Source organism: Gavialis gangeticus, unplaced genomic scaffold (assembly GCF_001723915.1).
Source record: "Gavialis gangeticus isolate Ggan-Ray unplaced genomic scaffold, GavGan_comp1, whole genome shotgun sequence".
NCBI classification, from domain to species: Eukaryota; Metazoa; Chordata; order Crocodylia; family Gavialidae; genus Gavialis; species Gavialis gangeticus.
The window spans coordinates 18,273,649-18,299,510 of NW_017729033.1; the positions used below are offsets into that span (position 1 = coordinate 18,273,649).

A 25,862-nucleotide genomic window follows, 5' to 3' on the forward strand; every position below is an offset into this window, starting at 1 on the left:
TCCATGAGCAAGGTGGAAAATGTGGTCACGTCCCCATTCATGTCCATCTTGACTTTTGCAACATCCCCTACTCTAGCCTTCCTGGAGCCACCTCATGCCACTTAAATCTATGGGTTGCTTCCAAATTAATCTTTCATGCTGCTTGTCCCAGCCATGTTTTTTCTCATTTTGAACCCCTCCGCCAGCTTCCCCTTCTCCACTTCACCCAGCATGAGGCTTTCTTTTCCATACCTTCAGGACCTTTCACAAAGAACCAGAAAAATACAGCAGCTACAAGTGAATTTTGCAAGGGGCTTGGCTTATCAGTGTGTGCCTAGACACGCTAATAGTCACACCCACTGGGTTGGTTTCCTTATGGGGACTGGCCATTGGAGACCACATCCGGAGATGTACCTGGAACATGTCGGGATCCTGGTAGGACTTAGGTGCTAGGTGCCAGCCTGGACAATATGAGCATGCACAGAACTGCAGCAGTAGGAACTCTGGAGCTTCCAGGAAGCAAGAGGGCACCTATCCAGTTGTTTTGTGGTATTCAAACATGCCACTTGCAATGCATCCAGTTTTACCAAAGCCATAGATGCTAGACAGCATTATGATTTTTGCTTTTCCCTTTTATTATTAGTACCACCTGCAACTAGAAGTGCTTAAACCCAGTTGTAACAGACAGACAGACAGCTTTGATCCCTGAGGAAGGAAGGGCCATGTCTTTAGGGTTTGTTTTGCTTATTAAGGTTAGATTCTGACCTTTGACATGCATTAGCTACTTCCAGTGGAGTCGATGAGTCTTGGGCTGCCAGGTCAAAGTAAATCAGGGCCTTAATCTTGAGTTTTCATGAACAACACAATATTTAGAGGCTGCTAACTTCTTTAAACACGGGTGGCCTGCAGTCTGGCTGACAAAGTGTTAAAACAAATTAGCAAAGGGGAGTGCAAACAATAAGGCAATAAAGAGATACTCCTTCCTAATTTGTGTATCTTCCACCCCGTTTCCTATAGCCTGGTACCTTTCCGGCAAAGGCAGGACAGCCACAGCAAAGTGGAGCCTTGGCTGTGGTGTTTACAGATGCTAAAAAGACGTGCTGGGCCCTGCTGCTTGTCTGACTTGAGCATCTTTGCAAAATCCTTTAGGACTTCCATCAGCAGGTCTATGAAACTATGCCCAAAGCATAGAAATGCATCTATTAAGTGAGAGCTCTCTCTTCATGGCTATTTCCCTTTTCTGAATCCATGCACTGAGTAGATGAAAATTTCATTTCATGAAATCACTTGATGTGAATTCAGAGTTGTAACCCCACCCCCTCCCCCAATAATTTCAATGGGATTACTCTGGATTTAAACCCAAGGAAGAGTTTTGCTTTACAATTTCACTAAGTGTCATTTAGCTGTAAATGTTTTACAGCTCGGGTTTCCAAAAGGAGCTGAGGCTGTTGGTCACTTAAGAAATGTGGGTATCTAAATCCCTTAGGCTCCTTTGAAAATCCCATATTCCATGTTTATGTGTATAATGCATGAAAACCTTGTCTCACTGAAGTCGGTGCAAAATCCCATTGACCTCAGTGGGGCTAGGGTTTTGCCCTGAGAGCTTGATTGCATGTGGAAGTGAAGAGGGTGTAGAAAGCCTTCCCTAGACTCTTGCAAGCTGGCAAAGAAGAATTTTTCCAACTATTTGAGTTGGTCTAATAAAAGGATCAGATTTACCCAAGGAACCTTGTCTTCCCTAGGCTCTGGGTCAGTTGTGGACAGAGTCCTCTCTGCCGGGCAGGGGAGGTGCCAGATCTCGGTGCCGCAACGAAGCTCGTGGAAAGGACAGGACAGGTCTACCCTTGCTCTTTGCTAGGCTTGCAGGGATTTTAGGAGGAAGAGGAAGGGCATTGTACCAGAACAATGCCCTCCAAAGGCCCCCGGTATGGCAGAGAGGAACAAGAGGAGCCCACAGCTATGACTGCAGACTCCTCACTAGCTAATCCAGCCCCTGCTTCTTTCATTTGAATATAGCTTTTGCATGTTGGCTGATGCGAGGGCCTGAGGAATTTGTAGGCAAGCTCTGGTAGCTCAGGCTAGATAAACTGCAGCTTTCAGGTCAGGAAAAAATGACTTCATGCTCTCCACGTTGACGTGCTGATACAGAGAAGAGAGCTCAGGCTTTGTGATGCAAGATCAGCCCTGGTTTTGTTTATTATGGAACAAGTAGAAACATGAGGAGCTAAACCTACTTAACTCCTCAGCCTGTGTTGGGAAGGGGTAAGCAGACAATGAAACAAAAGAAAATACAGCGCCGTGCCTCAGGTGGGTCCCACAGGGTTCAATATCGATGAAAAGTTTTGCCTGAAATTAAAATTCAGTATTTGAAGCACCAGCCAGAAAGCGGTGAAACTTTTCAGGGTGAGATGGACAATACTAGGTTGAAAACACATGCACATTTTTGTCGAGTGCTTTAAGGCAGCTCAGAGCAAAGGCAAAGAGTAGCTGTCCTACTAAAAGTTTGCCTGGCTAGTCAAAAATTGGGCATGAATTTTATTAATAAAAAAGTGTATGTACTGTTTTTTAGACCTAGGAACACACAGCTGTGTGCTGGTGACTTCAGTGGAGCCTGGATAGTCCCAAATTTGCCAGGGCTAAATTAGGCATGAATGTACAGAGATTACAGCCCAAGCACAGGTAGTTCTGTAAGAAACTCTGAAACTGGGCAGAGGCCTCGAGTCATCAAGGGTTGTACTCTTATTAAAAACTTAAGCAGCAGAGTTTCTCAAAGTTGAGGTATATGTGTGTGTATACGCGCACACATACACACAGTGTACATAGTTGCTTTACCATTGACCTGTGGCTGGCCTGTTGCAGCAAGTCTTATTTATACATTCTCACTAGAAAAAATAAATAAGGGTGACATTGACACCCTTCTTCCGAGTGCGAATTAACTCCATTCATCTTGTGCTGCTGTCTGAAACACCTTGGCAAAGGGGAAGCGTTGCTTGGGCAGCAGTTCATTTCACAGATTTCATAGCTCTTAGGGCTGGAAGGGACTTCGCAAGATCATCAGCTCCAGGTCACTGTCCAAAGGGCAGGACGTCAGCTAGCGTCAAATAATCCCAGCAAGATAAGCATCCAAGTGTATCTTGAAGGCATCCAAAGTAGGTGCTGGCATCACTTCTGGGGGACATCTGTTCCAGGCTCTGGGAGCACAGATGGTAAAGAGTTTTTTCTTATGTCCAGCCTAAAACAGCCTTTGCAGAGTTTGTGACCGAGTTGGGACTGGGCTGCTCTCCTACAGGAGGATGCATAGGGCACGCTCAGCTAAGATATCCTGCTGTTTGGTACATGTGCACGGCCCTCAGCCCTGTTGTATCTGCATCTGTCTGGGATGTTAGTGAGTCCATCCTTGCAAGATCCCTGTAAACTAATGAAGTATTATTGCCTCCTTCCTTCCCCCCCCCCCAATTTTAGAGGTCGATAACCAGGGCGCATAGAGGCTAAGTGACTTACCTGAGGTCATGTAATAAAGATTGTGACAGGGCCTAGACCTGACCTTGAGGGTCCTCTGTTCCAATCCAGTGTCTTTTAACCTAAGACCGTTCTTCCCTTTATTGATAAGAGCTATGGTATAGACAGGTCTCCATATAACTACTAGCAGGTTGCCTGCCATATTCTCTAATTCCACTCCAAGCATTTCTAGGGGCAACTGTAGGCACTTTTGTGCTGTAGTTTGCTCCTATACCAACTTTTACCCAAACCTTCATTCCCACCCTCAAGGACATGCTTATTTGTGCCTTAACCCTGTGCTTGTTTGCATGGCTGCAGGTACATTAGAGTCCAAACTGTGCTGTAGCTCAGGCCAGAGCTCACCCGCTTCACGGCAAGGGTGCAGGCCAGATCACTCAAGCAGGGGAAGTCTTCCAGTGTCCCTCCACGAGGACAAACACGTTCTCTCAAAACTGACCTCACTGACGGGGAAGAAACCCTAGAGCAGAGGTTTTCAAACTGGGGCTCGCCACCCTGGGGGGCCATGAAGGAACGCGGTGAAGGGCATAACGCAGCAGGGTGCAGGCAAGAAGTCTGCAAGGAGCCGGCGCCACTGCAGCCTTGCTAGAGGATGCAGGGAGCCCTGGGCAGGCTCCACCAGTGGGCCTCCAGCAGCCTGGCGCGGTGGGCACGCAAGCCATGGAGGGGTCGAGGCAGGAGGCGCTGGGGCCACTGCGGCTGCTAGGATGAGGGATGCCCTGTGCCTGGCTGCCCTGGGGCGTGGGGGCTGCTAACAAAATTGTAACTCAAAGTGGGGGCTCAGCTCAAAAAGTTTAAAAACCGCTGCCCTAGGGCCTCACCAAAAAGAGCCACGGGCTATGTCCCCAGCATATACAGGTGTGTGCCGCAGGGACAACGTGGTAATGCGGGCAGGGCTTTGCTAAGACGAAGTTCAGCTTGGGTCAGGGCTCATGCTAGTTCCCAGACCCTGACACCAGTGACACAGGCTGACTGTGCCGTATGGACTTAACCTGTGTCTGAATCACAGCTTAGTTGTCTGTGCTGATGTTCACACCCTGGCTACTATCAACATAGTTTAAGTAATGTGAGGACAGTCTGGAGTTAGCGTGTATATGCCCTTGGAGTCCCTGAGCTGTTGCAAAGATTTCTAGAAACACATTTGACTTGCAAAGTGACTTAAATACTTTTTGAAAATGAAATGTAGGCTCCCAAGCCACTGAGCTGTTTCTGAGCACGTTAGCCAGAGTCAGCAAGGAAAGGCAGGCAGTAACATTTGTCCTGTTGAGCTGCTTCAGGCTCAACGGTCTTGCTGTGTTCAAGCAGCTGTCACAGGATGGACCCTTATACCTCTTCTAGGTTGAGTATCTTCCTCTTGGTAACATGTGGTTTATGTGCCCAGCATCTCTCTATGTGGCATTATGGTGGTAGACACCTCACCTTTGACAGAGTAGCGGTTCCCAACCTGTGGTGCAGGTACCACCAGTGGCACACAAACAACCTTTCAATGGTACGCATTAACATATTTATTATAATTACTTTATACAACAAAAATTTGCTGGTGGTACTTAAGGTTGAACTGAAAAATGTGCTGGTGGTACTTAAGGTTGTACCGTTTCAAATTGGTGGTGCGCAGTCTGTCAGAGTTTGAGAACCGCTGGCTTAGAAGATGGGTGGATATTTCTAGTTATCCTTCCTTCTCCCACCAGCCTCTGCAGACCTTAAAATCTGGCATTTGCGTGCATGGCTTACTGGTTGGCTTTGTCAGGAGCCATGTTATATCAGATAGCTAGATGTGGCCCCCCAAGAGATGCGGAAGTAGAGCCCTGTAATATTTCCTTAAGCAGAAATCAGATCTCAGGAGGCTTTTTTTTTGCCATCCAGTATAATGAGTTTGCCGCTGCTGCTGCCTTAATTTGGAGTTAATATGTAATGTTTGTAGCAATGCCAAGAAACATTGCTGTCTGCTTAAAGCAGATTATAAAAGTATCTTGTGCTAACACACAAGCATTTTAAAACTTATCCCCATTCAAAGGTAACATGAATCCTTAAAACTAAAATCACTTGTAGTTTAAGAACATAAACATGATGAAACCAGTTTCGGGTTGGGCTTTTTTCCATTAAAACAGGTACAGAAAACATTTCCCTTTGCTTAGAAGCAAACCTTTTCTTCTCGCATTTTTCCCTCGTCTCACTGCTGAACTATCAGTACCTTGGCTGCTCCAACATCTTGTTGTCACCCGCCGTTGTTGGGGGCTCTCGTGTTGAAGGTACAAGCGTGTATCTTTGAATCCATCGGCTAGATTCTGACCCTAAACCAGAATATATCTGCTGGTTGGTCTCGGTAGAGGTACTCCAGATCGGCACTGGTATTACTGTAACTGAACTGTCCTAATAAACATTAAGTGCATACACACTCTCTACATACGCAGGAATCATTAGCTGATTTGCTACAGAAGGTAGCAGTTTACCTCCCATCATGCACATGCCAAGACTACCTAAAATGCAGCTGCTCATCAGCTGATACTATGCACTGCAGAAGTAAGCGTATTTTTTTTTCTGTCTCTTCCCCTTCCCAGGTGCTCCTTATTGGACTCGGCCAGAAAGGATGGAGAAGAAGCTGCTGGCTGTGCCCGCAGCCAATACTGTTCGCTTCCGCTGCCCGGCGGCAGGGAACCCCACTCCATCCATCTACTGGCTGAAAAATGGCAAAGAATTCAAGGGAGAGCATCGCATTGGAGGCATCAAAGTAAGGCATTGATGGGCTAATCTTGACCTCCGTATTTCGGTTAATTGCTGGTTCCATTATTGACTGACAGATTAGAGCCTCTGTTCACTCAGCAGCCCTGACAGGGGCATGTGATCATGAAATCACTGGCTTTACATAATAACTAGCTCCATGACCATTTGGGCTTCTGCCCTTTTTTCTGCCTTTACTCCCTGCGCCTCCAGCCAGGAAATTATTTTTTCTAAAGTGTTTTTTAAAAAATGCTGTTTTCCAGGACCTCTGTGATTGAGAGGCAATGTATCTCTGTGTGTTGGTCATGAACCAGGGTGACTTCTGCTAGACTGGGGATATTTTTGGTAACTGTGGTAATTGTTTGGATGCACGTGCATTAAAAGTAGCTGCTGGTAGAGTACTAAGTCTCCCAGCATTTGCCTATGTCAGTCACTCAGTGGTCGGATTAAAAACAGATCAAGTATATAGTTGTAGGTAAAATAACTAGATGCAACTAGAAGGCACAAGGGGCCAGATTTCTGGCCTTGAGTTTTACGGGAAATGCGGAGTAATGCCAGTGAGATTCATGGAGTAACTCAAGGTCTGCACCTGTGTAAGGTAGAGCAGGGTTTGGCCTACATAATTAAAAATGGGACTCTTATCTTGAAAAGTGTAATGTGAGCCCTTCAGAAATGCTGGGAGATCTCAGTGATCATGTTTGTGGGCATTAACATTCTTGTGATGTAGCGATTGACCCCGTGGTCAAGTGATGGGAACCTCTTTGCCCTGGGTATTGCAAAGGAGACAATGGCTGCTAAAGGTGTTTTGATTTGAGAGGTATTATAGCTGCTGTGTCTACAAACAGAGCCTGTGAAGAGTGAGAAGCAGTAAACTGCAAGGAATGCTTGATAAGATGACTTGTTCAACCAAAACCCCTTGTTCAACCAGTGGTATCTGAATCGCTTTGTGGCGCTACATCAAAATAAGACAGGAGCTTAGCAGGAAAATCGGCTGTTCTCATTTTGCCTTTGCTTATCTCAGGTGCTTTTTCTGGGGACAGAATAAGAGCAAGATGGCTATAAATGCAGCAGTCACAGGAAAGACCTTTATTTGAGGCTGTTTCCTTTCTACTCCCTCGGATTACCCTCCTAGCAGAGCTAAATGTGACTGTTTCGCCTGAAACCTTTTGAAGCGCTTTGCTCAGCGGTGGGTCACATCCTGGTTGGTCAACAAGGTGGAGGTCACACAGGAGAGAGAAGTTGAGGAAAGGAAAGAATTACGGAGGAAAACTTCCTTGCCGTTATCAGATCCCAGATAACATTTACAAGACACCAAGCAGTGCGCAGAATTTTTTATATTGATGGCGTGCTGTTAGGATCGTGATAAACTACTTTCCGGCTCGGGCGTGCACTTTTATAAACTGCCTTGCACAAACGTGTGCGATATGAGCTGCACTAAATTGTGTTTCCAGAATAAAACCTAATGCCGAAAGCTGTTTCCCTTCCCACAGTCCTTGAGCTCACACTGACCACTTCCGTTTCTGCAGCACCGTCTCACAAATGGGCACCTTCCAGCAGTAGGTCAATACTTAAAAGGCCACGGAAGGCAATTTCAAATTAGTTACAGCCATACTAGTTAAATCTCACTTATCTGGGGCAGGGGACTGGACTCGATGATCCTTCGGGGTCCCTTCCTGCCCGAATGCCTATGAAATCTATATAGATATAGAGAGCTCTACCTCTACATTTATCTCCATCTACCTAGTGGACTATCCAGCCTCTAAGAACAACCTGGGAAGCTTAGCATTCACTCTTTTTGTCCCCAAAAGTCAGAGTAGCTTTAGATTATTTTTTTTAAGTCTTTGGTCAAGAAGGATGCTGGCCTTTGCAGCACGCAAGCTTAGACTTTGGTTGAATTGAATTGTAATGTCTTTTTTGCCTCTTTTTATATGGCATGTCGATTCTATCTAAGGATCAATCCCCGTTGCAAAGGCGACAAAATGGAAGCTAAAGTCTTTAAAATATGAAGCGCGGGAGAAACTCCCCTCCATCTATTTCATCCTTAACTGGTGGAGGAGTGAAATTCATATGACTTATATGAATTTTCCCAAAGCGCATTAATAGTTAAATCCTTTTTGGAATCTATAATATCATAAGCCTGTGTGTGTTAAATGACCCTAGAAGGAAAGAGCTGGGGGGGGAGGGTTTGAGGATTATCCTTTCCCCAGACCATTGCACTGACTTGCATACCAGTCTAGCAAACATAGCTTGAGCTTCTAAGTGTGTCTGCAAATGTTTGTCTCGTAGGGAGCCAAGAATGACAACACCCAATAAACCAGAGGTATTTCCAGTATCTTGCCGACCTTTATTAACATCTGCACTGAGTTATTCGGTGTGTCTAGTGTTTTATCAAGTATAGCACCTATCCAGAATCAGGAACATCCCTTTCTTGAATCTAGAATCTGCTTTCAGCTAAAACTTTTCCTTATTTACTTCTTTTGCAAGTAAGTTCTGCCTCATGGGGATGTGGGCTGAGTCATAACATTTAGCCTGCATGTAGACTATAAAGTTCAAGTCCCAGAAACTGTGGTGATAAACTCTTAAAAGAAAAAAAAAGTCTGTCTTGTTCTGGTGTTTGTAGCCAGGTCTGTGTTACGGCTCACGAAGGAAATTGGAGCCACTGTAGGTTTCATACATGGATCTGCCCTGCTTCGAAGTTCAGATCCTAGGTTCCGCAGCAATAATTGCTTTGAAAATGCGAAGTTTCAGGGTGAAACTGCCTACATTCAGCTTTCTGGTGCAGAATCCGCTGGATATCTGAGGGCAGAATTTGAGCCTGTAGTCTTCAGGCTGCAGAAAGTTTAGCTGCACCTTCATGTTTTATTACACATGCATTGAAGTGAAAAGAAGGACTTTGGTCGACTGTTAAGAACAAAACTCAGGCAAGTTGGCCAGTCAGCTTCTGCTTATGAGAATGCAAAGATGGGGACAGTGCAGCTTTATTACAATTGGCTTGCTTGCTTTATTACAATCAAGTTTTATTAGACCTTTCGTGATAACCCCACTGTGATAATGCCAGTGCCAGCATTTAAATGTTTGATTACCATTTGTTCCCTTTAAACCAAATCATGGGGGCATGGGAGCTTGATGCTTGAATTCTGCTGCAGCTAGAAGGCTCAATCTGCATAGCAAAATCTTGCTGGCTTAGCTGTGGCCACTCAGGATGAACCACACAGGTGATATAGCCAGGTCAGCAAAATCCACAGCATGAATGCAGCTGTAGCAGAACAAGGCTTCTGCCAACTCAGGTTCTGCTGTTTCAGGAGCTGGTGTCAGTCCAGTAGCAGACAATCTCCTCCTCTCGGCTACACGGAAGACTCCCTGCACCATAGCTCAGGGTGCAGCAGTTCCCTAGAGCAGACAAGCCCCAGAGGTGGCGATTTGGTTATACCCATAATGTACTTACCCAGCCGTAGATGAGAGAGCGTAAAGACCTGGCATCACTGAAGCTGCCGTTCTGTTTTCTTTGTACTGAGAGTCCACTTGCAAATGTTTGGATGCGTTACAGTTACCTACCACCTGGAGGGAGGTTCTCATTTAAGACTGCTTGCAAGCATTAAAAAAAAACCAAAAATGACATTTTACTTTAAACGCTGCATGTTCCCGCACCAAGTCCAGCATATGCCTGGAAGAAGCAGCACACCAGTTGGGCCTGGCCCACCTGACGTCTGTATAGATCAAGTACTTCAGTGGGGCATTTTTGGCACTTTTATCTAATAGCCGATTGACCCAGCTTTAGATGAAAGCTCCAAAAAGCCCCACTGACGCTCCCAATCTGTACAGATGCTGTGGAGACTCTTCCAGCAAAGTGTAGGTTCTTTTGTTGTTTTTCTTTTTCAATGTCTGTAAGCAGCCTCTATGTCCAGAGGTTTGGGTAGGGTTGTTCAGTGACTGTTTCTAAGAGATTCGACTCCTAAATGTACATTTTGCATGTGTGAAAATCCCTTTGAGTACTGACTGCCCAAGAGTGCTTGCTTTGTAGCTCTGGTCCCAGTTTGCAGTGCTTCCCATGCATGTTCTTTCTCTTAACTAATTGGAAAGGTGGCTTGTGTAGTGCAGGCCACATGAATGGCACAGGTCAGGTCCATGGGCTGAATGAATGGCTGGATCAGGCCCATGGACTTCCTGGTGCATGCTGGATCCAGTGCACACAGTACACACTCCAGCTCATTTGGGATTGTCCCACATCTGGCACCCACTCTGGCTGCTTCAAAACTCTCCTGCATGTGGTAGCTGCCCAGACTAGTTAGGGTGGATGCAACACCTGCAGGCCACATCTTTGACACCTCTGCAGTAGTGAGTAGTCCACCCTGTACTCGGCTGTATCAGTATACAGTATCAGCATGTCACCATTTTTTCCTTTTTCAGATCTGCCAGTGATAGCCCCTGCCATCTTGGTCAGGTCTCTTTTAAGAGACCTCGCTAGTCTCTCTTTCTAGTCAGTCTTAAAAGGAAAGATATGGAGTCTCTGGGAGTACAGCAGAGACTAGGAGGATCCACCTGTACTTTACAGTATTGGTTCTCCCGTGACTCTTCATGATTTTTTTTTCACCTGTTAGCATGTAGAAGACATGCAATCAGATAACCAGTACCTTTATAGAGAAGGAATGTGAAGCTGGCTGTAGATGAAGTACTGCCAAGCTCCCAGTTTAAACAAGCCACGAAAATGGAGAATATTTTTCTTTTTTTACAATCTCTTTCAAGTCTAGTGACCTGAAGGGTTACTGGTTGCAGCAGTAGGTGAAAGATCTGCAGACAGAAACAAGTTCCTTTAAGCTGAGGCAATCTCTGGACCTCAGTTGTAAAGTTATCTTAATTAATCGTTCTTGGATCCTCTGAAGAAAGGAATGACATACAGTGCAGCTCTGAATTGCTTTCGTTATTTTCTGTCTCGTGGTAGTGCCTAGAAGCTCCATCAGGGTCTGGGTTTGTTGAGCTCGCTGCCTGCCATGCGGTAGAGTCAACAGCCTGATTCTCATTTCTTTATTGCACCCGCTCATGTGTCGTGCCTTAAAGCAGGCATCAGTAATATTTGCCCACTGGCAAAGTGGGTATAAGTGGGTCTCAGTCCGAACACGAAGGAGGCAAGCGAATGTTGATGTGCTATTTATATTGATCCAACACAAGATTAGCTGTCAATGTTTGATTGACGTTGGTTTGTGGGTTTTTTCTCCCTTTAGTTACGCCATCAGCAGTGGAGTCTTGTCATGGAGAGCGTGGTCCCATCCGACCGGGGGAACTATACATGCGTTGTGGAGAACAAGTACGGCAGCATTAGGCACACTTACCAGCTAGATGTGTTAGGTGAGACTCCTCTGATTCCTCTTCACTTTTATTATGCAACAGTCACCTGCCATGAACTCGCAGCCCTCTTACCAGACCTTCACAAAGGGCTCGATCGTGTTTCCCTTATTGTAATGGAAAACCTCCCACTGACCTCAACAAGGCAGGTTTGGGTCCCTCCTCCACGGTGGGCAGCTGCTGGCAGCAAAGAGGAAAAGGAGTGAATGGGTGTGGGCGGTGGGAAGCCCATCCTACAGATGCCCAAGCTGTGTCTCCCGGCTGCGAGTAAGCAGAGAGCTGTCAGCTCCAGGGTGGTTGGTTCAGTGTCACTTGGGAGCACTGAACTCCTGTTCCTAAACAGACTCTTGCCATTGCTGGTGGTGGTGTTGAAAGCAGCAGATGGACACATTCTTTAAAATGAGAGAAAAGTTAAAATGGCTTCTCCCTTTTCATTTCAGAAAGGTCTCCCCACCGGCCTATCCTCCAAGCAGGATTGCCTGCCAACCAGACCGTGGTAGTAGGAAGCGATGTCGAATTCCACTGCAAAGTTTACAGCGATGCCCAACCTCACATCCAGTGGCTGAAACATGTGGAATTCAATGGCAGTAAATATGGACCTGATGGGACTCCTTATGTCACAGTGCTAAAGGTTGGTATACACCATTTGCATTCACTTAACGCCTCAGCCAGGCTGGTCACCATGATGGCCTCAGTGCTGCTAAAGTACATCCAGAATGCCCCCCCCCCCAATTATCACCAGGATCTCTGTTTTGTGCACAATGTGAATGGTTGCAATTGTTGTGTTAGCCCACGGATGTGCAATACAGCCCATGCTCATAGATAATGCAGAGTTTGCACTTAGCCAGCTGGCCTGTTCAGAGCATCAGCTTGCAATGCTTGCAGGCCTAATTAAGGAGGTCTGTGGAAGATTTAAGGCCTTAGGGTAAAATCTTGGCCCCATTTGAGGTCTATGGGAGTTTTGCCATGGACTTAAATGTGGATAAAATTTCACCTGTAATGCTAATCTTTCTATGCCTTAGCAGATAAATTAAAGCTAAATAGATCCTAGTAGAAATTCAGGCTGTAAATTTAGGGCCCAATGGGATGGACTCCTCCTCATGTGAAGTAGTTCCCAAATAAATTGTGAATTAGACTAGATTCTTCAGTTTATTAATCTGCTGTGTTATACAGGTAAGAAGATTTTCTGTGTTTAAAGAAATGGTGCCAGTTCCTGTCTCTAGAAGTACCTGTGCAAAGCTAGTCCTTCCCAGGGCTTGTATCTTGATAGGGTCATTTTTATATGCCCAGGGTTAATTAAAAGGACAAGATAAAAGAGGATGTTTTCCAAGTCCGGTTGTATTTGGAACTCAACTCTACTTGTTGGGGGTCATATTTTTTGCTGCTAGACAAGTGCATTAGGAGCTCTATCGATGAGAAGCGACTGCGATATGTAGTGTCATTTAGATTAATCACAACTGTTTCCTGTGACTACTGAAAGACATGTACAGCCGTCTCCTCAGTTTTAGCCAAGTTGCAGTGCATACCAACTACGTCTGTTAGTGATCCAGTTGTAAAACGTGTGTGGGTGCTCTGGCAAAGAGGAGACTTGCAGAAGTCTTGGATCTGTGAATTAGAGAACTCAGCAGTGCGCAGATAATGTTTTGCAAAATAAAAAATGCAAACTACAGACAAATATATATGTTGGAGGCCCTAGGTGATGTTCTCAAAAGTGGCTTGTAGGCATCTTCAAAGGTGCTTATGTATCTAATTCCCACTGAAGGTGTTAGGCTCTGAAGTTTCAGTGACATTCTGCCAGACTTGGGCTTCTACATGCTGCTATCGCTCTTGAGGAAGGATCTGAATTACTTAAGTGCATTTCAGAATTTGTCCCAAATACTCAGAATTAGGAAAGATAAACCAGGAGGCTTTCTCAAACTAAATCTCTGTTTATGGTTACACTGTACTTGTGTCAAGAGTGTAGACTAGCATTTGGGTGCTCTTTCAATGGAGGTGGTAAACTTTATTTCCATATTCAGAGGTTCTAAGCAGGAATTATAAGAGAGCTAAAAGCCCAGTCAAAACTAGCTAGTAATGCCACAATTCCTAGGGAGAGAAGTGTTGTCTAAATTGCATCATCCATGCACTTCAAGTTCCTCTAATACAATTGTTGCATCTGCAGGAAGAGCTTAATGAGAAGAATCCAGGCAGAGCTGTTGGGTTACCCTTTTTTCCTGCATCTGTCTCTGAATGCGCACAAGGCCCAGAATATTTGACTGTAAAAGTCCTTTTTAGCAGTAGAATGACAAAATATTGTGCTTAAAAATAATATCCTTCTCTATCTGGAAGGAGGTATATATAGTGAAGTGTTCAGAAACAGATGTTTAGATCTCCACTGGCACCCCGCTTCCCTTATACTGCCGCAGCACAGAGAGAGAAACAAGTGGTGGTGAGCATTAGGATACATTTCCTACAACTGCTATGACAAAAGATACCGGCAGGTTGTATTTAACCAGGAATTGCTGAAATAACTTTTTACATCAGCAGAAGTATTCCTGTGACTTGCATGCAACCTAAGTAATGCAGCATTGTCCTAGTGCCTGGGGGCCATGATGTCACAGTGATTGGCCTCCTGCACATTAGTTCACACCATTAACATTAGCAGAGCTGCCCAAATTCAAGAAAGCATCTCTACTAGCAAAACACCATGAAACCTTAAAGTTGGAGTCTGTTTAGATAGGCTTTACACAAGAACGTCAGAATTGCCATTTGTTGAGTCAGACCATAGGTCCATCTTACCCAGTACCCTGTGTCACAGTGGCAGAGTGTATGCTGAAAGGGAGAGTGAACTGGATACGCCCAGGGTTTTTTCCACTGTTCCTCTCTCACTTGCAGCATCCAACATTTAAGGTCTGAATAGGAAGCAATCTGGGCATGCAGGTAAGCACTCTTGTAGATGGGACCTTCTAATGTTGAGACAATAAGACTCGTGGACTTCAAATGAAAATAGAGCTAACCTGTCCATTTCCCCATTTGAGCTGTGAGAGCTCTAAACAGACGAGAGCAGCAACAGTGAAAAGTGCATTAGACGAAAAATTTCTCCTGCACTTTGAATGCACTAGTGTGGTATAGGGAAGGACATTTAAAATGCATAGGGCTGAATGGAGTTACTCCAGCTTTGCACAGATACAGCTGAATACAGAATTCAGCCTTTGGTTTCTAACCCAACCCTGCCCCAAGACACAGCATTTTGTCACTGTCAAGGCACCCTTTCTCTTCACGTGAAATTAAAGACATTCTCAGACTATAAATACAAGTGCTAACTTTGTAAGGGGTAATAAAGGCAGAGACCCTAAAAAAATCATTTCACTGATCAACCAAAGACAGTGGAAGAAATGGCTGGAGATGAATGCTCAGTATTTGGCACTGTGAGCTTCTAGCAAGTCGATAAATCTTTGTTTTCTGTCTGTGCCTCGAGTTTGCTTGAAATATGACTATTTTAATTTCCCATCGGTTTTGCTGCAAGGCACAGAGTGCTGAATTACTAGCTGTGTCACATGCCACACGGTATAGCCTCTTTGCTTGGTGTGTGGTCCCTCCAGGATGAAGTGCTACCTTTGGAAGCTCGCAAAGTTGCTACAAGCAACAGGTTGGGTCACCAAATGCAAGCCTTTACTATGCTGTAGCAAAGACCTTTGCATATAAATAGTGTTTTAAAATTTAAATTTGAGCAGCAGAAGGGTAGCGAGGTTATTAGAACTGCCAAATACTTTCTCTTTAGATAGCATAAACTGTCTTCCTAGAAGTGTGAGCCTTGGCAGCCTCTTGATTTTAGTTTTATTCAGTAGGAGGAGCCACATAACTTCTGGTGAACACAGACTGCGCTGGGTTGCGCATTGTCCCAAATAGTTCCATGTTGGGGGTGCATTGTTGTTCTCAAATACTGGACAGCGGTTTGCTGTGATCAGGCCCAGCTTTGTACAGAAATTTTTTTCTTTAAACCAAAAGATGCAGATGTCCAAGGTAAGGCTTTATCTTGGAGCTGGTTTGCTCCTGCCCATCAGACCTTCCCGCATGTCATTCTGGCATGGAACAGATTTTACTTTCCCCCACCCATGGAAGCTGACACATGCTTTGACTTTGGTCCCTAACAGTGATGCAAGGATACTACCATGTCCTCCCTGCCAAAAGGGTTCTCTTATTTCTGGTGTAATTTCCACAGGTCTGGAGGGAAATGGGGGCTCTCACATGACCTACCTATTCTTCTTGCCCCATATGAATCTGCAAGGCAGCAGGGGGTGGGTCTCTAGAATCCAGAATATGGTCGAGAGTATAACATTAGGAGCTTCTGAATTGTCATTTGTGCAAGAAGGAAGATGATCTGCTGTGCATATGAAGATACCCTCCATGCACAGATCTGGCGGACAAGCCCTCCCCTTGCTTAGATAATTAAATTTAATGCTACCCTTTAATCTGTTTTTGAAATTGCTCAACAAAACCAAACCACCATCTGGATCAATTACCGCAAAGCTGGGCCTAATCTGCAAACAAAAAAAGTTCTGTAGAGTACAGGGGGAATTTAGCAGGATGTACAGAGGAACGTTATCTGTGTGCCAGTTGGGGGGATTTAAAACTCTGTGCTCCAGGCTCTGGCAGAGGATAAACTGCACCCTCTGCATCAAAATGCAAGCAGTTTAATTATAAATAATGCAGTAGCAGCTAAAAAAAAAAAAAGAGCTATTCCCTATTAGCTGACTTGATGAAGTTTGTTTGTGCCTGTCTCTTAAGTGTGAGTATTGGGAATGAGACTGGCCAGAAACAGCAAAGCCTATCCAGGAATCTGAGGATCCCTTGAATGACACAGGGGTCATTTGCTGACAGCTAAATTTGCAAACCTCTTTATTTCCAATGGGATACCAGGCAAATCAGGAGGATCTGGCCCTATATTAGGAGTGGGGGGGGGACACACATATATAGCACCAGAGAGAAAAATATCCAAATACGAGAATGCTATGATTTTGGTTTATTGTCCTGAATCAGAGGGGTATTTTTTTCAACTCTTTCACCAGGCACCTTTTGTGGCCCCCCAAAATGGTTGCTCAGAGTCATCCCAAATAAAAACAACTGTTTAGAAACAAGCCAATGCGCTGGTGTGGCAACTTTGGAAGAGAAGCGAACCTCATATAACATTCTGAAGTTAATTTGATTTGTATGCACCATTTTATTTAGTAAAGAAGAGGCTCCTATATGCAGTGGAAAAAATTACAGCTAATTTCTGAAAAGCAAAGTCAGCAGCAGGCTTCAGACTGCCGCTGCTTATATTTTATTTCCAAATTCTATTCTGGAATCCTGATAATTGAAACAGTATTTGCCAAGTTGAGTCGCAAACAAAACTCCATTTAAGCCCTTTTCCTAGTGCTCCTGTCTACAGAGTTATTAAGAAACAAACCAAGGAATCTTTGGCTGCTGCCAGATGCAGAACTGGGTAACCCTTTTTTTTTTTTCTTTTGAAGAAGGATTGACGCTGCCTTAATTTTAGAAGGACCGGAAAAGGGAGGGGAGTTAATTTGTATGCAGCGCAACTCAGCTGGCTCACCCATGTCTTTATTAGGTGTCTCTGCTCACCTGAGTAAGGTGAACAGGGGTGGTCCTCACACTGAGAAAGCATAAAGGGGTCGTGAACAATCAGTCCTAGCTAACTTAGGTTCAATGGAGGTATTGTTTGGTTTACTGAAGTTCAGGTTTCTGTCTGTTCCTGCAGTCTTGGATCAGTAAAAACGCTGAAGCCGATGCTAACCTAAATCTGTTCAATGTGACAGAACAAGATGAAGGAGAATATCTGTGTAGAGCCAACAATTTCGTAGGCATAGCCGAAAAACCATTTTGGCTCCACATTCGCAAACCAAAACCAGGTAAACTACAGACTCTGTCCCAAGGCCCTAGCAACTGCAAGAATGAGCTGTAACATTTTAAGAAGCTAGTGATTAAAATTACTATTCATTTCATATGACACCCTGTCAACTGACGCTGAATGGCTTTACCTTATTTTCTTGCTAATATTTTTTTTAAAGAACTTAATGCCTATACATCAATTGCAATGGAAAAATTCCCACAATAAAATGACTGTCAAATAGTACTGTCAACTCTCTCTGCTGATACTCCTTTCCCTTCCTTGCGATTAAGTGCTGATAACAGAATTGCATGCTAATGACTGATGACACTCAAAGCTCTAAGAAATCAAATCTTTTAAACTATTTTCGCCCACAAAATAATCAATAAACAGATTTTTTCCCCTTTTCATTAGTTACTCAAACGTATCGATATTGGATCATGCAGGCAAACATGCACTAAGAGAATAAGAAAAGCCCAGTTAGTCTGTTTTAACTCCATCGATTGCACCCTGGAAGAAGTTGTCTAGTCCTTTGCTCAGTCTGTCTCCCGTGTAATGCTGGCAGGTTCCTACAGGACTCTTTCTAATGGTCATCCATAATATCCATGCTGTTGTTACATGATCACATCAAGAGCTGTGTAATCAGTAGGCAGAAGTGGCTCTTGGTTTTCAAATACACATTTTAAAATAATGTTCTTGGATGAACATTTTGCTATTTATTTGATCAGCACTTTGATATTTCCTCATTAGATTCCCCCTCCTCTTTCTCTTTCTCTCTCTCTCTCCTTTTATTTCCCCTTACGATCTCCCTTTTTGTCTTACACTCACCCTACTAACCAACAGTCAGTCATATTGTGGGGGCAATTTTTCATTTTTGATGCTTTTGCTTGCATGCTTCTTTAGTGGGACAGAGTAAGAGCCTGGTGAAGGGAACTTTTTGCTTTTACTACAGGTTGCAAAGGGGAATGAATGAATGAATAAATGTGGAAGATGGGCCATTGAAACGAATACAGTAAAATCTTAATCTGCTTTTGAAATTTGCCTGTAAGTCTGTGGTGTCCTCACCCTTTGCTGGGAATGTGGCTTACTCTGTTTTCCCTCTCTCTATGTGTGTGTATTTTTTCCCCGTAGACGGCAGGTGTTAACACAACGGATAAGGAGCTAGAAATTCTGTACTTGCGAAATGTTACTTTTGAGGATGCAGGGGAATATACTTGTCTCGCTGGGAATTCTATTGGGTTTTCACATCACTCTGCTTGGCTGGCGGTTCTACCAGGTATTTTCTGTGCTGTCCTCTTCCTTTCCTCTTGGGGATGCCCTTTCATGTGTAATTTAGAAATGCCAAGTTCCTGCACGCTCTACCTCACGTTGAGCCAGGAGTTTTGATCCTCAGACAACCTGCCTGCAAGGAAGAACTCTCCTCTTCCATCTGCCATGCCGTCGATACCACTGTTGCATATTAATTGCTTCCGTCTCGGCTGAGGATCTCAAAGCACATCACAGAGTAGCGGTCTCAGTCTCTTAAGACCCTTTTGATTTACATAGTTAATGCTGTGCCTGTTTCTAAATGAGCAGGCTGAAATACAGCCTGTGGGCAGATGGACATTATGCCAGAATTGAAAGGGGAGGGGATAATCATCTGATCCGTGATAACGGTTTAATCCATCCTCTATATCCTGAGGTAGGTAGCAGTTAAATCGAGGCAGTTTAGCCCTGGGATAGAGTAGATGCACCAGTAAATTAATCCTGAGTCAGCTGAGGCTCCTTCCTCCAGTGTTTAGCTCTAATTTGTTCATCTCTCCATACCCACGTGGATCTTAGGCGGAAGGGCACAGCGAGGGCCGCTTCCGAAGCATAATGGCCTGATTTTCAGAGGCACTGATTACTGACGGCTTCAACTGATGGCAGCTCTGAAGATTGGGGCCATGGTACACTGGCATTTAGTTAGTATGGAAAAGTTTAATTGGCATTCAGAGCATGCACAGAGAGATCTGTCTGGCTGATGAGAGAGGAGCAGTGCTAACCTCAGCCCCTGACCTAGGTGTGGGGAGAGGATAAAGAGCCTGAAGCCCTGGCTCGGCAGGATAGGACAGCATGAGGGAGGTGCAGTCCTTAGTTGGGCATCATTCCCACTGAAACTGGGTGTTGTGCTCAAGAGAAGTTGTAGGAACAGACCAAACATAGTTGTCAAGAGTCCCTCAAGACTGCAACAGAAGAACTGCACACTTTCAACCTCTCTGCTTTCCCACCCTCAACCCCCCAAAATGTTTTTCGCATCCAGAAACTTTGGCATTTCTAAACCATGATTTTCAGTGAATTGGTGATTTTTTTTCATATTAATAATTGCCTTTATTAAGGGACTGAGAGTCCCTTCCAAGATTTGCCTTCATACAGTTGGGATCTGCTGGTTCTCCTCTCTCTGTTTGCCAGGTCTACAATAGTCTGTTCCATCCTGGTGTCTCGTTCTGTTTCCACTTCTGCTATCCCCTTGATGTAAAAAAAAAAGATTTTTTTGTTGGTTAGAGAGTCCGGATTTACCTTATTGTAAGCCTCTGCCTCTTGTATCATCAAATCATTGCTGTTGTTTTTAAAGCATGTGAACTTACAATGTATGAAAAAGATACTACAGTGGAACGTTATAGTGAACTCCAATACGATGATGCTTCAGTTGTAACCAGCCATCATTCGATACCCAAATTGTCCCAGCTGGCACGTGAGAGGTGCTGGCTGCAACCTGTTCATAATAAATCTCCCACTTAGGACTCAGTCCTTGCAAAGAGAACATCCCCACACCAGAATATTTAGCTTTGTGAGCACCAGAGCTAGGAGATGGCCTCTGTACCCCAATACCGTATTTCAAGGTAAATGCACTTCCTGCCTGTTGATTAGAGGGCCTGGTCCTGTGAAACCCTTTAATTCCCACTGACCTCAGAAGAGATGGGAAAAGCTCAGCACCTGGCACATTCTGGCCCTGTGGTCAGCTGGTATCTAGCTTGCCGCTACCCAGGTTGTCCGCTATGCATTCCTGTATATCCATATGCTAGGCATACCCTACGCCTACAGCATACCCACTTCCATGTTCCCTTATGGACCGTATGTCCATAGGGCCTGATTCAAAGCCCGCTGAAGTCAATGGAAAGACTCCCACTGGTTTTGATAGGTCTTGGTTTGGGGCTCAAGTGATTCACGTCTGCACTGCCCCTGGAGAGAGAGCTCTACTGTGAGGTTTTTTTACTCCTGTGCCAGTGACTGTAGCTCCACTGATGTTTCCCAATTTAACCAGCTCAAGTTACAGTCCTTAGGGAAATAGCTGGGAAAGGAAATAGGACTTCACTATGAGGAGTTCCGCTGTTGATTAAGAACCATTGTGTGTCTCCATTTCTATATCTTATTTTGAACCTTTTTAAACGTAAAAGTGCCTATCCTGAATGGAACAGGTTGGGGACGATTTTTTGAGTGCTGCTTGGCTTGAACAAGAACCGCAGGATGGAGCCCCTTGTATTTAACATTTAGTTATGCTGTAGTTACCAAAATGCATAAGGCTATGACAGTGCCCCTGCCTGTTTAGTGATCCCATGTAAAGGCTGATTCTTCTGAAGTCACGGGATGGGTCTTTTGGAGAGCGATAAATGATCCTTTAAGAACATTTTTCATTTTAACCTCCCCCAAATGTCTCATTTTAACTTTACTGCCCTTTGATGACAAGGGGCAGGACAAGAAGTAAAGGAGTTAAATTGCAACATTCAGGTTGGATATTAGGAGGAACTTTCTTACTCGGAGAGTGGTTAAGCACTGAAATAGAGTACCTAGAGAGGCTGCAGACTCACTTTCCTTGGCAGTGTTCCTTTCCTGGTTAGACAAACATTTGTCTGGGATGGGTTAGACAGGGATGTTCCTGCCTTGAGTTCAAGCAGGTGGACAAAATGACTGCCTGAAGGACTTCCAGCCCCGTTTTTCTATGATTCTAAGATCCAGGTGGGAAGCTTGAATTGCTGTATGGTTGGTTGCCAGCACTGGGATTAAACCATGTAAAATTCACTGAGGGCAAAACTGATGAGTGAAATACAGGTGCCCAATCCTGCATTCTTTGCATACCTGAAACATCCATGAAAGGCACTGAGGTTCTGGACACACAAAAAAGGTGAATGCACAAAGATGTGTTTGGTCTTAGAGAGGCATTCAGTCCCCACTGAAGTCAATAGGAAGATCCCCATTGGCTACTGTGAGTTTTCATTCAGCCCTACCTGAATTTCTTACGCATATTGTCCCCATCACCCGTCTGCCTGCCTGACTCGTATGTCTTGTTCCTCTGCAGCTGAAGAGCTAACAGAAGTGGACATTGGCTCGGTTTATACTGGCATCCTCAGCTATGGAACTGGCTCTGTGCTCTTCATCCTGGCACTTGCCGTCGTGATTATTTGGAGGATGAAGATGCCAAACAAAAAAGCCATGAACACCCCCACTGTACAGAAAGTCTCCAAATTTCCTCTCAAGAGACAGGTAACAGAAAGTAGATACAAGATTCCTATTCCCTATTATAACCTCCCCTGTCCTCCTTAACCTCCTTTCTAGAACAGAAATCTGATGCTGGAATTCACTGCTCCATCAAAAACCTGATTAACATCAGTGAGCCGATAGCTTCAGAAGAGATCGGGCCCCATGTGTCATTTGATTTCATTTTGATTCATTTGCTCCTGTTTCAGTGAATGTGTAGCTTGTGGTAGTCAACTATTTCCAGTTTCTCTCTCCTAGATGAGCAGTTTCCCAAAGACCCGTGCTTACGTAGCACTAGTCAAACAGTTTCTTAAATCTGCTCTGCTTTACAATACCAAGCAGAAAACAGGCGATCCAACAAACAGTCTACAGGGTCTGCATCCCTGGTCTACAAGGAGGGAAGGTCTGGTGTGAAAATTCGGCATATTGGTTGTGTCTATCCTGCTCCCAGTGAAATTACTAGCAGAACCTCTGGGCAGAATTGGACCAGCTTTCTCCAATGGATGTGACTGCGCTTTGCACCATGTAATCATGTCTAGTCCTAACCACAGCACAGGTGTATTGTTGGCTGGTATTGCAGCCTAATGAACATCTGCATTAAATAGGTCTGTGGGTCTTGCTGGTTCAGTGCATAGTCTCAGCCAGTGCTTTTGAAGCACTGGGAAGGGAAATTTCTGACTCTAAGATCTGAGTCCATGTGCATGAGCACACACTGTGTACAGGCCAGATCCTCAGATGATGTAAATTGGCATAGATAGTCAGCTTCAATGGAGTAACACTGATTTACACCTATGGACAACCTGGCTCTGTGTACTTAAATCTATGCCCTACTACAGTTAGAACACATTACTTTGAATTCCCAGGTTGCAATTCATTGGGAAAACTTTAGTAACTGAAGATCAGACATATTCTTTTTTGGCTGCTTCCTTTGAAGGAATCTGTCCATTAATACAATCTGGAGACAGTCGGCAATAACACCTCATTTGCTCTATTCAAGCAGGTGTCACTGGAGTCAAATTCTTCCATGAATTCGAATACCCCGCTGGTCAGAATCACGCGACTGTCATCCAGCGATGGGCCAATGCTGGCTAACGTCTCGGAGCTTGAACTTCCTGCTGACCCCAAGTGGGAACTAATGAGATCTCGGTCAGTCAAACCCACACACTGAATATATTTGGTTGCTCTTCTGTCTTCATTCTGCACGTCAGCTTGGTTTCCTATTAATGCTTTTGTTTGTATCTGTCATTGCAGCCTGACTCTGGGCAAGCCTCTGGGTGAAGGTTGTTTTGGTCAAGTGGTAATGGCAGAAGCAATTGGGATCGATAAGGACAAACCAAACAAGTCCATCACTGTAGCTGTCAAGATGTTGAAAGGTATGGGAAAGTTTCTGGGAAGGGAATGGCAGAAGCAGGGGAGAGTTTTACAGAGGTATTTGCCTTTGTACCACTTAAAAAATATTAATACCAAAGAAGGGCAACCCTTAAGTGGGCTATTCTGGTGGGTCAAGCACTGGACTGATGTACCAGAAAGTGAGGTTCATTTTCTAGCTCAGCCACAAACTTCCTGTGGGACTTTGAGTAAGGCAGTGGATCTGCATTCAACTCAGCACACTGTCTAAACTGGAGATCGTACTTCCCTGCTTCGCGAGCAGGTTATGAAGTTAAAATACTAGCTGAGAGGTTTTCTGATACTGTGAAGAGCCTAGCTAGATTTAGAGAGCACATATATCCTTGCTGAGGTTCTCTTGACAGCAGGGCTGTGCAAGCAATTTCTGTTTTGGTTTGAAGTGATTGAATCAAAACAAAAAACAAAAAACCCCGCTGAGTTGAAATGAGCTGTAACACTGTTGTTCTTGTTGTTGCCAAGACAAGAAGAGGAAAACATTCATTTTGGGCCAAACTAAACATTTGGATTCCATTTCACAGAATCGTAGAAAATTAGGGTTGGAAAGGACCTCCAAAGTCATCTAATCCAACCCCTGCTCAAAGCAGGACCATCCCCAACTAGATCATCCCAGCCAAAGCTTTGTCTAGCCAGGTCTTAAAAACCTCCAGGGAAGGAGCTTCCACCACCTCTCTGGGTAACCTGTTCCAGTGTCTTACTACCCTCCTAGGCTAGAGACAGTATTTACACATAAACCAGTTTAACTGATTGGAAACTGGTTTAAACCTGTAACAGAACAGAAGTGCAATATACATAAACCGCTTTCAAAATGGCCAAAACCAGTTTAAGATAAACCTGGTTGGATGCAGTATCAGGCTTGATTGATTTAGGTCAAACTTGTTTATGGAACTTCTGTCCCCGATCCCTTCCTGGTTCAAGTTAACTCTGTCCCCCAGCATCCCAAGATGCTTTGCAGCGCTGGGCTATGCTGTCTGCTCCAGCGGAGCAGGGACTGCCTTGCCTCTCTGCTCCTTAGCCTGCTTCCTGCCTGCATCTGTCAGCCCATAAGGATGGGGGAGGCAGGGGAACAGACCCCACTAGCCAGGGTCTACACAGCATGTGGCAGTAGGGAAAGCCCCTGTGATGGGGGCTTTTCAGCCCTCGGCAACCCTCCCCCCTTCCCAAGGAGGGAAGGGGAGTCCTCCCAGCCGGGTGCCTGCCCATCAGCCCAGCATGGGGAGCTTCCACCCACCCTAGCCCAGGTGAACCCTAGCCTAGGGTGCGGGGAAGCTCCCCAAAGCGGGAGCTCCCCGGTTCCACCATGCTGGACTAATGGGCAGGCACCCGGCTGAAAGGACTCCTTCTTCCTCTCCTCTGGCAGCAGCTGAAGCAATCGGCAGCTGGGAAAGGGGGGTGGGGGGGATTCCCCTCGGCTCCCCAGGGCTGCCTGGGCCAGGGAACCCAGGCTGGGGGAAACCTCCTGTGGGAGAGGCCCCCCAAAGTGGGCCCGCACTCAGACAGGGGCTCTTTAACCCCTTGTGGGGGGACAACGGGGGGCTGGGAGCATGTACTGGAGAGCCAGTGGAGGACACTTGACAGGACTGGTAATGGCCAGCAGGCTGGGAGACAAGCTCTAGCACCTTCTGCCTACTGGCCTGGGTCATTGCAGGCCTCCCCCTGCCTTTCCCAATTGAAAATTAAACATCAGTTCAGTCGGTTATCGGTTCAACGTATGCAGCTTAGAGAAGGCAGCCTAGATTGAATTGATTCAGCCGTAGACTTTCTGACTGTCTGCACTTAGCCCTAGTGGGAGAGTTTTTCCTAATATCGAACCTAAACTTCTCCTGCTGCAGCTTGAGACCATTGCTCCTTGTTCTGTCATCTGCCATCACCATAGAGGACATACAAGAACAGTCGAGCTCCGTCCTCTTCAGGTAGTCGAAGGCTGCTATTAAATCCCTTTTCAGTCTTCTCTTCTCCAGACTAAATAAGCTCAGCTCCGTGAGCCTCTCCTCATAAGTCATGTCCCCAGCTCCAGTGCTGAATAGCGGCAACATATCACTTCCCTTGATCTGCTGGGAAGGCTTCTACTAATGCAGCCCCATATGCCATTAGCCTTCTTCACAACAAAGGCACAGTCTGTGTTGGCTCATTTTGGGTATCTTTGATGCAAGTAAAATCAGACATAATTCATAAAAAAAAAAAAAAAATCATAGTTGGTGTGGTGGTTCTCCTTGTATTTGGTATCCTAATAGGTTAGGGCATTCAGCCAATATCCAGAAGACCCTTCTTAGCTCAAAGGATTTTATTATTTTACCCATGTTGTCCACCTTTTCAGTATCTTAATCACCAGGTTAAATAGAGGGTGCTCTGGGATGGGGGGCCCTCAGTCACTCCTTGATGCTGTTCTCCTTTGTATAAAAATGCCTAAGTATTCACTTGAGCAAAGACTGGTACCCTGCTGTTAAACCTCTCAGGTGAATGCCCTAATCAGATAGAGCAGAATATTCTCTTTCTCAATGAATATTTAAGTATTCAGTACAAAACGGGACAGCCCCGGTCT

The 25,862-nt window shown here is 45.0% G+C and overlaps 1 protein-coding gene across 6 annotated transcripts in view; it reads left to right on the top strand.

Moving 5' to 3' along the window:
• Positions 1–25,862, top strand: part of FGFR3 (fibroblast growth factor receptor 3) — a 113,952-nt gene that overhangs the window by 72,026 nt on the left and 16,064 nt on the right. The window contains exons 4-10 of one of the 6 annotated variants that reach the window (XM_019526289.1): positions 6,054–6,223; positions 11,433–11,556; positions 11,994–12,184; positions 17,294–17,444; positions 21,738–21,928; positions 22,917–23,062; positions 23,168–23,289. In XM_019526289.1, the coding sequence (XP_019381834.1) occupies positions 6,054–6,223; positions 11,433–11,556; positions 11,994–12,184; positions 17,294–17,444; positions 21,738–21,928; positions 22,917–23,062; positions 23,168–23,289 (1,095 nt within the window). Of the gene's footprint in view, positions 1–6,053; positions 6,224–11,432; positions 11,557–11,993; positions 12,185–17,293; positions 17,445–18,553; positions 18,699–21,737; positions 21,929–22,913; positions 23,063–23,167; positions 23,290–25,862 lie in introns of all 6 variants that reach the window. The other 5 variants (XM_019526290.1, XM_019526293.1, XM_019526291.1 and 2 more) reach the window with 5 other exon arrangements.